Source organism: Lepus europaeus, chromosome 12 (genome assembly GCF_033115175.1).
Source record: "Lepus europaeus isolate LE1 chromosome 12, mLepTim1.pri, whole genome shotgun sequence".
Taxonomy (NCBI): domain Eukaryota; kingdom Metazoa; phylum Chordata; class Mammalia; order Lagomorpha; family Leporidae; genus Lepus; species Lepus europaeus.
Window position 1 is genome coordinate 57768382 of NC_084838.1, and position 12678 is coordinate 57781059.

Genomic DNA, 12678 nt, shown 5'->3' on the forward strand with positions numbered 1-12678 from the left:
AAAAATGACAAAACGATTGGGCAATTTTCTTTTATTTAAACTATGTCACTCAGTACCATACACATTCCTATCCAAAAGGAAGATAAACAAGCTGGGAATAACCTCTGCTATCTTACTGGTGGAAATAAAAACAGAAGCGAGTGTTTAAAAGTTCATTTTCTAAAGTTGTTCTAAAAAAATGGTTCTCTGATGAAATAAGTATGGGAAACAGACCAAACTTTAAAAAAGTCCTTTATTTCCAGATCTCTTAGAATCTTTCTGATGCTAACAGTCATTGTGTTTCTCTAAGAGAAACAATGTAGTATCTGGTTTCTAAATTCATTTGTTCATCTTTTTCTCTTGATCTGTTTATCATGTTGTACTAGTGTCCCTGGAACACACTTTGGGAAACACGCTGGTTATATAATTTCCTACTTACCCATATCAGAGCACTTTTACCAGGTCACAATGTACTGAAATTGTACTAATATTAGTCATCTTTTTGCAAATTTCATTTTTAAGTTAAAATCGAAACCCACTCTTATTTTGTGATCTAAACAATTTTCCACATACCATATACTTGGACACTTTGCTTCTCTTAAAACATCTACTGCAATGAAGTTCTCTTGCTCCAATGTGGAACAAGGGGTTTCTTTTTTAAGTCATTGCCAACTAGAAACTTTATTCTTATAGCTTCTAGTAAAACCAAGGTCCCAAAGTGAAACACTGCTTAACTGCTTTACTGGATTGCACGACTTTTTAAAAGCTTTGTATAGAGGCTAATACATTGCAGATTTCACAGAGCAATTAGTCCTTTAATCAAGATACACACTTTGGAATGGGTACTTGGCCTAGTAGTTAAGATACCAGTTGAAGGACCATGTGCCATAAAGAAATACTTAAGTTTGACTCTCAGTTCCCACTCCTGATTCCAGCTTCCTGCTAATGTGGAACTTGGGAGGCAGCAGGCGATGGCTCAAGTAGTTGGGTCCCTGCCACTCTTGTGGGAGACCTGAACTGAGTTCCTGGCTTCCAGTCCCAGATGCGGTGGGCATTTGGGGAGTGATCTGGGAGTGAGCTCGAAGATAATAGCTAGGTCTCTCTTTCTCTGCCACTCAGAAAAACGAAACAAAACAAAACAAAAAGCTGCGCTGTATGAGTACATCTACTTGCTGTTCAGCTTCTTCTATTTTCATCTAAAATAGTTCAGAAGAGTATTCTTAGTCTTTTTATAATTTTAGGCAAAAATGAGCATATGTTATCAGTTGAAGATGTTTACCTATTTCAATTCAGTTTTTCTGTTTTCCTTTTTTAAAAAGTATATTTATTTCCAAGGTAGAGTTCCTATCCACTGGTTCACTCACCCAAGAATCTGCAACACTCGTTCCAAAGCCAGGAGCTGGGAACCCAAGCCAGGTCTCCCACACAGGTGGCAGGAACCCAATTACTTAGGCCATCATCATTCCCTCCCAGGGTCTGCATTAGCAGGAAAATGGAATCAGGAGCACAGCTGGGCACTGATCCCAGGTACTCTGACATTGGATGTGAGTGTCCTACCTGGCATCTTAACTCTTATGGTAAATGCATGGCCCCTTATTTTCTTTTTTTATAAATCAACTCAGACTTTATTTTTCCCTTCATTCTACTTGCTGGTTATAACTTGTAGTTTACTGATAACCATAAATCCAGCTTTCAAAGAAGTCTTTCAAAAATTATTTAAATATATATAGAAGGCTGAATAATCAATGGAATCTTAAAACAGAAAATGTAATTTAAAAAATATTTAATAGAAACAAATCTAAATGAAGGCTAAGGAAAAGTCATAGTTACAAAATATTTTATAAAATATACTTGTTTTATTCAAATGAATATAATAAAGTAACTGTTAACTAAAATAGTTTAAGTAGAAGCTCCTCCTATTTTACAAATAGTTACTGCTTTATGGAATATATTTAATATGTATTCAAATAATTAATTCATTTTTAGCTTTAAAACTACCCTTTATCACCAAGATTATACTATTCAGTTAGTTAGAAAATTTTTTCCATAAATGAACAAATAAAATTTTCTACTTAGTCTAGGATTAAGAGTTCAAATTTATGAGAATGGTTAAGAATAGGATTTTCAAGTCAACAGGCTTATTTTGCTTGAGAGTTATAACTTTTGTCAAATACAGACTACCACTAATAATTTATGATAAATCATATTTAACCTGAAGGCTAGATGGAATATAGTTTAATCTTCAGTGATTCAATAAATCTGTTCAAAATCTTACAGTACCACCTGGACATGAATTCTCAACATTAGTTCTACACTGGTTAAATGTAAAGCTGAAATTGTATTTGAAAGTACCTTAAAAATGCACATGGTCTGTTTGTTGGCCATGTTTTTAAAACTGTAACATTATTATTAAATGCTAAGACCAGGAGAACCAAACTTTCCACTACTTTCAGGTCCAGATTAAGTGCAAGTTTATTTCATACTGGCAGTTTAGACTCAATTGAATTATTTCTGTAAGCATCTAGAGGGAGTTGCTGTGCCCAGAAATCCTGCAGATATAGAAAGCATAACTGCTCTTTTGCTAATAGGATTTTGGAACTGGATTGAAGTGGCTGCCTGACTGGCTAGTGGCAAAGAGCCTTTCTCACTCACTCTATTAAATACATGGGAAACTACAAGCCCGATAATTAATGCTGCCTTGAGTTTCATCTTCGATGGCATACACCAGGGGTTAAAAATCTGGAGAGCCTACACATCTCCTTCTTTCTCTTGGATGAAAAAGGAGAAGTGATATTCCTGGTTGCGTCTTACAGAATTACAAAAGCATGACCTCTGTGACATAAGGAGGAAAATGGACAGCTGAGTATTTGATACTCAGTGGGATTTCTTGGTAAGGAAATGTAATCGGGACATTGGACAGAACAAATAACCAAGAGTTTTACTTAGTCTACCTGCAGTCTGAAAAGCAGGTCTTCCTATTGCTTCTGGCTGTTCTTGCTGCAAAAGGTGATTTCTATCCCTGGAGGGATTTCCCCTGCTTCCTCCACACAGATTTTCAGCCTGCTCTTACACATAAACACTAACAGATGTTTGCCTTTTGGAACTGCCATTCTGATTATGGCGCCATGGCAATAATCTGAAACTTATCACTCACACTTAAACACCGTGGCTTTCTTTAGAGGTATTTCATTATAAATGATGATTATAGATGTTTGAGAGTGACATTAGAAAAATAACTGAGTCTAATATCTGACTGCAAAACATACAGACAGCTTACAAAATCAGTACTAACTGGAATGTGCTGTTAACAATGTAAGGAGGGGCATGGGCACTGTCCGGTTAAACTACTGCTTGCAATGTCAGAAGGGCACATGGGAGTACAGGTTTGAATCTTGGCTGTTGCAGCCAACTGGGGAGTGAAACAGCAGATGGAAGATCTGCCTTTCTCTCTGTCTCTAGCTTTCTCTGTTGCTCTGCCTCATGTTAGTTACACAAGAGAGAAGAGAAATGCTTGAACATTTAAATGAACATCTCTAGGCCTGTTCCAGAGTGACACTGCAGTACCTGTCTTGACAGCTGCCCTAGACTGGGCTAGTGCCTAGGCACTGGATCCTCAGTAGCTGGTGGCAGTCTTCTGCTCCCTCAATTTCCACCCTCATCAAACCACTTTTACCTAACTGATCATCAGTGTTCCCAGGCATCAGATACTACTACTGCTCTGCCCTCACAATTAAGACAATGCCTTGGGTGCTCATACCCGCCCAGAAAGGGGCCTAATTCTCTAAGCTCGCCTGGGCAACAGTTTGGACTCCTTTAACCTTGTATGGATGCTTGCCTGACACTGCAGCCTGACACATTCCTATTTTATCCCACTTTCCCCAGCACCCCTGCAAGATCTTTTTGAGCCCCTGGTTGTCTTCCTGGCAGAGCCAGCACTTTTTATTACCAATAGCACATCTTAACAGTGGCAGTCAGTCTATCCTAATGTGACTGAATTTCTTTTCAAACACTGGAAACTGTGCTGTATATATGAGGAGTACTTAAAAAAGCCCATGGGATATATACATTATAAAAAAAAAACTATGCATGGTTTTCAACAGTTTTTAGCATAAAAATAAGCCTAGCTTTTTCTTTAAAAAAGATTTTTATTTATTTATTTGAGAGGTAGAATTACAGACAGAAAGAGGGAGAAACAGAGAGAAAGGTCTTCCATTTGCTGGTTCACCCCCCAGATGACTGCAACAATCAGAACTGAGTTGATCCGAAGCCAGGAGCCAGGAGCCAGGAGCTTCCTCTGGGTCTCCCACATGGGTGCAGGGGCCCAAGTACTTGGGCCATCTTCTACTGCTTTCCCAGGCCAAGCAGAGAGCTGGATTGGAAGAGAAGCAGCCGGGACAAGAACCAGCACCCATATGGGATGTGGGCACTGCATGGGAAGCTTTGTCCACTATGCCACAGCACCAGTCCAAATAAGCCTAACTCTTTTTTTTTTTTAAAGATTTATTTATTTATTTGCAAGTCAAGAGTTTCAAGAGTTACACAGAGAGAGGAGAGGCAGAGAGAGAAAGAGAGAGAGGGAGAGAGAGGGAGAGGGAGGGAGGGAGGGGGAGAGAGAGAGAGAGAGAATGAGAGAGGTCTTCCATCCAATGGTTCACTCCTCAACTGGCCGCAAATGGCCGGAGCTATGCCAATCTGAAGTCAGGAGCTAGGAGCTTCCTCTGGGTCTCCCATGCGGGTGCAGGGGCCCAAGCACTTGGGCCATCTTCTACTGCTTTCCCAGGCCACAGCAGAGAGCTGGATCAGAAATGGAGCAGCTGGGACTCAAACCAATGCCCATATGCGCTTCAGGCCAGGGTGTTAACCCATTGCACCACAGTGCAGGTCCCTACGCCTAACTTTTAATTTGATTTTTTTTGAAGTTTTTGAGGGACTCTCATATACTTTAAAGGTATATAACCATTCCCCTATGCTCCATTAAGATTAGTGAGATGCATACAACATTGACTCTATAAAAGGTTGTAGTCTTGGAACATAAGCAGGAATTCCTCCTTATGTAGACATTAAAGTAATGATTTGAAAAGACTAGGTATAAATACCATGTTTATCACATGGAAATGAACTTGAACTCCAGAAAAGAAAGAGCTTAACTGACACTGAAAGCATCTAACAGCTATACTTTTGTCATGGAATGAATGCATGTGTTCTCCCAGAGTTTACATGTGAAATCCTAACCCCAACATGATTGATGAGGAAGCAGATATTTGGTGAGTAGGGATTAACAACCTTATGAGATATGAGAACTTGCTCATTCTCTCTGTTCTCTGCTCTGTGAGAACACAAAAAGAAGACAACAGTCTACAAACTACATGGGTGCCTTGGCCAGGCCCTGATCTGCTAGTGCCTTGATCTTGGACTTCAAGCCTCCAGAGCTGTGGACAATAAATGTTGCGTAAGCCACTCAGTTTATAGTCTTCTGTTAAAACAGCCCCAATCAACTAAGGCAATTTTAATTGTAAAAGTAGGTGAAATAAAGGGATTAGGAAAATCCAGAGGAGAGGCGAATTAGTCAGTATCTTGTTTATTACTGTGTCATTGAGTGTTTTTTTTTTCTAAAGATTTTATTTATTTATTTGAAAGGCAGTGTTACAGACAGAGAGGGAGAGACAGAGAGTGAGGTCTTCCATCCACTGGTTCACCCCACAGATGGCCACAATGGTTGGAGCTGGGCTAATCTGAAGCCAGGAGCCAGGAATTATTTCCAGGTCTCCCACACGGGTGCAGGGGTCTAAGCACCTGGGTCATCCTCCACTGCTTTCTCAGGCCATTAGGGAAGAGCTGGATTGGAAGAGAAGCAGCCAGGACACGAACTGGCACCTATATGGGATGCTGGCACTGCAGGTAGAGGCTTAGCCTCCTATGCCACAGTGCTAGCCCATCACTAAGTTTGATTTAAAAATAATTCATCCCTGTATAATATGATATAATATAATATAATATAATATAATATAATATAATAATATAAGCTGTATAATATGGCCCAAGTCCTTGGGCCCCTGCACCTGTGTGGAAGACTCAGAAGAAGATCCTGGCTCCTGTCTTAAGTTGGGCCCAACTCCAGCCATTGCGGCCTTTTGGGGAGTGAACCAGCAGATGGAAGACCTCTCTCTCTGTCTCTCCCTCTCTCTGTCTGTAACACTACCTCTTAAATAAAATAATTAAAAATAAAAATCTTATATATATATATAAAATTCATCGCAGAATCTGGATGAATGCGAATGATGGATCATCTATGTTCACTGAGGGCATTAAACAAGTATTTATTATGCACCTATTACATGCTAGGCAATGGACTATGCTTCTTCTTGGGTAACTAGTATCAAGTCTGGCAAAAAGAGGTACTTTTAAAATAAATAATAAAAAAGTAATAATTAGACATAGGAAATCACTGGACTACTAAGCTAGAATTGTTTTTCCATGGCCTCGACTATTATTATTCTTTTTAAGAGTGTAAAATTACTTTCACTGGTGACAGTGAATTTTTACATGTATTAATTTATTTATCATTACAAGCCTGTGGTATGGTAATTTTTTTCTCTTTTATAATTGAAGATATTGAATTAAAGGGGCACTAATTCCTTGCCTTGAGCTAAATGCTTCACATGCTACTGTGAGACAGGACACAAATCCAGGTCTTTTGACGATAAGCTATTGCAAGTATACTGCAGGGAGATAGTTTTGGTCAATACAAGACGAAACTGAATAAGAGTCTCAGGCATGGGTAGCTGAAAATGAATGGACTTCTTCAGTAGTCACTGGCTTTATTATTATTCCACAGGGCAGAGATCATGCTCTGGAAGACTGGCTGGCTTAGATATTTTACAATGCAAAGATTCAAAGCGTGGCGTTTTGATTTTATTACTTCATAGTGCTTCCTTTGACAAATCTTGGTCTGCTATCTGCAGGGCAAAGCAAAACCTAGTTCTAAATCTACATGAAAAATGTTCTTGCTGATATCCTTTGAATGTTAAAAAAAATGGGGTTACGGGTTGAGTTTCAAGGTCTAAGAATGAAAGTGATTTATTCTATACTGATCCTCTGGGTAATCCAAAATTTTTAGGGCAAAATTTACTGACTTTTTACTTTCCTTTAGCATATTATAGGAGATAAAAGCTCACTGACTGTGCCCTGAAGGAACTTATCTATTGGAAGGTAGAATTTAGCTACACTATATTTGGCTACAGAAATTTGGCTGTTAACTTTAATAAGAGCATCCCAATATTTTGGTAGTAAGGAGATAATGTTGCTGTCCGCAATTAAAACAATTAATTCATAATAGAAAGGAACATTCTGTGGTCCCCATATATTTTCTGTAAATCTTTCTTATGATTTTTTTAAAATAAATTTTGTTTAATATCAAATAGATAAAGCATACATTGCACTATTTAATAAATTTAAATATACTCTTCAGTGGTACTCAGTACAGCCATGTTGTTGCATAGCCTTTTACCACATCCATCTCCAGAATATTTTCACCTTCAGAAACTGAAATTCTGGACCCATTAAACAGGAACTCCACTTTCTGGAAATCACCAATCTCCTATCCATCTCTGAATCTGACTACTTTATGTGCCTCCTATAAGTGGAGTCACATAGCAGTGGTCCTTTTGGGTTTGGCTTATTTCATTAAGCACAGAGAAGACTTTCTTCAAGGTTCATCCATGTTGTAGCATATGTCTCTACAGTACTTCATACCTTCTGAAAGCTGAATAAGCAGCGGTAGGTATATATATTTTGTTTCCTTTAACCCATCAGTAGGCATCTAGAATATTTACACTTTTGGTTGCTGTGAATAATGTTGATGTGAATACAGGGGTACAAATATCCCTTGAGAGCTCTGATTTCAATGCTGTTGGCAATGTACTCAGTGGTGGAATTTCTGGATAACATGATAACTCTATGCTTAAATTTTCTGAGGAACCACCATAGAAACTGTGCCAATTTAAATTCTATTATTAAGGCACAGGGTTCCAACATCCTCGCCAACACTTGTTTTTTTCCTATTTTAGGTTTTAAGCCTTTTGAGGACCTAAATTGTCCCATTTCTCTCCCATGCTGACTAGTGCTTTTACATATAATAGACGTTGAACAAAAGCTTGTGGAATGAGCAACTAATTTCAAATAACGAGATGTTATTTGAATCAGCTATTATTAACCAGCTGTTAATACAGAACTCCTAGGTAGAAATCTTATTGTACTTGGTTATGACTTTATTGTAGAGAGTTATAAGAATCTTCATTTTATTACAATGAAAGAACACACATTAGAGGTCCTAAAGCTACACCCAAAAAACTATTAAAATTACTGAAAAAATAAAAGTTACATGGAAAAACTAGTAATATAACTACAAATAAAATTTAGCTATTTCATTTCATGGGTCCTTTTAACTTTAACCACAGGTATCTTTTTTTAATAGTAGGAGGGTAGGGTGGCAAGTATTACTATGTTCCCAAATCTATATACATGAATACATGAAATTTGTGTGCCTTAAATAAAACCTAAAAAAAAAAGTGGAAAAAAAGAAGGTTCAAGATTGCTAAACAAACTATTTTAGAAATCACAGAAAATTTCTGGATAGAGAATGTTAGCTCTTGTTACTTCAGCTGTATCTTATAACTTATTCCTCAAGTCCATGTGAGTGACTGTGGGTTTTTATGTGTGAGAGGGTGAGTGTGTGAGTATGCAAGTGTGTGAGCACATATGCTATAGGTGCAACATGGTAAATAACCTCAGAGCAAATGTCTTCAGAGTTACAAGGAGATACTTTCTGATAACCTTCAGGCTGGCAGCAGCCTCTATTTACAAAAGCCAGGGAGATTTATAAACCCTTCCCCCTGACATAGTGTAGGCATTCTCTACTTGTCAAAGGTAAGCATATTTTGCAGAGAGGACACTGGGGAGGATAAGCCGTTTTAAATTCAGCATTTGCAAGATTGGAAGTAAGTCATAGGAGCAGGAATATTTAAAGCTAAACGAAAAATCACTGATCAAAGTCTGAGCTTAAAAACTTCAACAACAGGGGCCAGCGCTGTGGTGCAGTGGGTTAAGCCGCCGCTTCTGACGCTGGCATCCCATATAGGTGCTGGTTTGTGTCCCGGCTGCTCCACTTGCGTTCCATCTCCCTGCTAGTGGCCTGGAAAAGGCAGTGGAAGATGGCCTACATTCCTGGCCCAGCCATGGCCATTGTGGCCATTTGAAGAGTAAAGCAGCAGATTGAAGATCTTGCTTTCATTTTCTCTCTCTTTATCTACCTCCCTCTGAAACTCTGACATTCAAACAAATAAATAAATATAAAAAACAAAACAAAACAAAACAAAGAAACCAAAACAGGACCTCAACAACTGAAGATCAAAAGAAAGAATTTTTAATATGGTTCCAATACAAGAAAATGACCAGGTTAAAACCAGGAGCCTAGAACTCCCATCCAGGTTTTCCACATGAGTGGTAGGGCCCCAAGTACTTGAGCCATCTTCTGCTGCTTTCCCAGGCTCATTAGCAGGGAGCTGGATCGGAGGTAGGGCAACGAGGACTTGAACTGGCGCTCCGATATGGGAGATCATCCTCGCAGGTGGCGGGTTAACTTGCTGCACCACAACACCAGCCCCTGGCCTTTCTGTTTCTAAGGGCAGGACACATCTAGACTTTCTTGTCCCTCACCTGGACATATTATTGCTCCTATTCTCTTTTGTCTCCAAAAATTCTATATATTGTTCTAAAGCACATGCTGATCCCTTTCCAGCTCAAAATCTTACGTAGCTTAGTTTCAGCCAGATTTTCTTAGCTCTATTTTTTCCCTACTCTTTAAAGTAAAGACAAACTAATTTTAGGAGCTCTTCTCATTCTACTGTAACCATAAACTTGCTTCTTTCTCTCTGCCAAAAAGTGTAAATTTAAAAGAACATTTTAATGAGAAAAGAGTAGGTAATACAATTAAAACATTCAAAGAAATTAAAGGTAACTATGCTATAGAGAAAAGGAAGTAGTTCCAAGCAAGATTTCTTTTAGTGTGGTTCTTAGCACTAGAAATCTGCAGAGACAATGGTGAGTTGCAAAAATAACAAGTATGCAAAATTACCAATTGCAACAGTTCTACTTGAAATAATGAGTGCATATATTTGCATTCTGGATTAAATGTACAAGATAAGGTTTTAGATCATTTAGTTCTCATGTACTGCTGGCCAACAGTATCAGTCAGGATTATATTATAGAATTTCACATTGTCACATGGCAGAGTAGCTTTTAATTTTGCCATAGATATTTTATCCATGCAAAATTTCATCAAAAGAATGCAATTTTTTTAAAATTTAAAAACAATTCTGCAGCCCAATTCTTAAATAAAAATCAAAATTATAGGGCCAGATAATCTTAGGATTATATTATATACAGCACCTAAAAAAAAGAATGAAGACAAAAGGGAAGTTTTCTTATAATCTTATTCTGAAAATAACCAAGAACCAATATTGAATTAGTGTTTTTAGGCAATGCATTCAATTGTCCTGGAATTTGAAGATCCTAGAAATTCATATATAAGACCAATAAGCTATAAACTAAACAAAATGCATGAATGAACACAGACATTTTCCCACACAATCTTGTAAGTGTAATTCATATTGTAAAAACAAAACAAAGCAAAACAAAACTGGTGAGCAAAGAAAACATCTTCTGAAATTCAGGACAAATATAATTGCTGAAAGAGAAGAAAAGTAGGCTTAAAAAAAGATGTTTTCTATTTTATAGATTTTCTCTTGGGTGTAATTATAAAGTGACATTCAAGTGCAACCAATGAAATCTCTATTTTTTCTCACAAAATTCAAAGACATCAGCAAAACCATCTATGTCAGTAATAAAAATAAAAAGTCTTTGACTTTTTAAATGTTATCATACTGTCACAGTGGAATAAAATTAGCTTGAAAAATGATCTAAAGGCACATGACGCAGTTCATTATGTACAACAGCAACAGCAGCGCTTTCCCAGTGTTCATAACGGCTGCTCCATTAAATTTACCTCCAGTCAATAATTAGGAGTCCACAAATAAACCTGGGCAATTAAATCAATACTGCCAGGCAATTATATTCCAGAGTCCAGGCTCAGTGGCACAAAAAGGCACTATATCAAACTGCAGTATTAAGCAGTTGGATGCCATTTTCAATGGGGCTTTTTACACGAACTGGACAGAATAAGCATATATCCAGATAATGTAGAATGCGTGTATATACTTCAACATGTGTTGGCCAAAAAGAACAACAATAACAACAACAAAACCTCAAAACCAAACAGGTCCTGTATCCATATAGCTTTAGTAAAACCTAATAAAGAGCTACACATATGGGTTTATTTTTAGGTCAGTTAGATTTCTAATTAAAAATACAAAGTCATATTTACAAAGTGAACATTTAAAAAGTTCATCATAAAGCTTATTTTCAAGCTTTAAAAAAAAAAACTCATAACAACCATTATTTAGCTCCTTGATATGCCAGATACTGAATGGGGTTCTCTGACACACACAATTAAGAAATGGCCTCTCTTTTCCAAAGCAGGTTGCAATTCTAAAAAGCTTTGTCTAGTAGCAGTGCATGTTTACTTAAACAATGTTAGGCAAAAGACTGCTAATCACCTATTATTACTGAAGTGATTCTAGATAATGTTTCAAGAATATACAAAACTGATACTAAAGATATGCATAGTTATATGCTACTTATTCTTGACTTCATGAAAAAACACAGAAGCTAATATTTGTTAATATAAAATGTAAAATAATGGCATTTAATATCAGCTGCTGTTTTTAAAATTTACACAGAAACATTTAATGATGGCATTTCAAAACTCACAGGACAACATTGTTTTGCGATTTTGACAAATATGTTTCAGCTTTCATTCATTTCAGGTCACTTTTGCAATGAACAATTAGGTTGAGCAAAAGGAACTAGAATGAAAAAGTTTTAGAATACATTATGTGCTGTCAGTGATGTCAAAACAAAAGCTGGCTATGACTAGAAAAGCAGGGCTCTCACCTGCCAATAAACTGCCCTTGATCACTTACAAGAGGGGCACATCCCAGCAGACTATATGTGTATTAAAAAAATACTTGAAAGGGAAGAAAAAGTATCACACAGGTCACAGCAGCAGTCTCAATAGACCCCTCAGGGATTTCAACTCGTCTTGGCCTTGTCATCCTCTATGCAGCTTTCCACCCGGCCCAGAAAATGTCGATAGGAAAATGTTTGAGGGGCCTCTGGTGGAAATTTTTTCATTCTTTTTGCATTGACAGGATGCCAAATCAATATTTACTTCCCACTAACAAGCTGCTCGAGGTCTCAGTAGAAAATATTGTAGAGAATGCGGGAAGACACAGTAATAAACAGCTGTCTGGCTGTGAGGAAAACATGAATTGACTGGAAACAGGTCCATAGCAAAAGGTCACTGAAACCCATGAACTCCTCAGGTGTCCACATCAACTACTAACTTTAAAGACACATAATAAAGAATCTCTTTTCCTAAGAGGTCTAAGAGAATGCATCCTTTTCAGTCTAGCAAGCATAGAGGTTGACTCAATAATTTAATTAATGCATTTGCTAAGACTCATGTTGGCTCTTTCCCCAGGCATGAGTTTCATTTGTTACGTCCAAAAGTACAAATAGAGG

At 37.6% G+C, this 12678-nt stretch overlaps 1 protein-coding gene across 9 annotated transcripts in view; it reads right to left on the bottom strand.

Moving 5' to 3' along the window:
* LOC133771829 (endophilin-A1) overlaps nt 1-12678 on the bottom strand; it is a 717118-nt gene that overhangs the window by 297565 nt on the left and 406875 nt on the right. The window contains exon 26 of one of the 9 annotated variants that reach the window (XM_062208170.1): nt 10558-10723. The exons of the other annotated variants lie outside the window; for them this stretch is intronic. Within the exon in view, the coding sequence (XP_062064154.1) occupies nt 10706-10723 (18 nt within the window). The 3' untranslated portion in view covers nt 10558-10705. Of the gene's footprint in view, nt 1-10557; nt 10724-12678 lie in introns of those variants that run through there. 9 annotated transcript variants of the gene reach the window in all.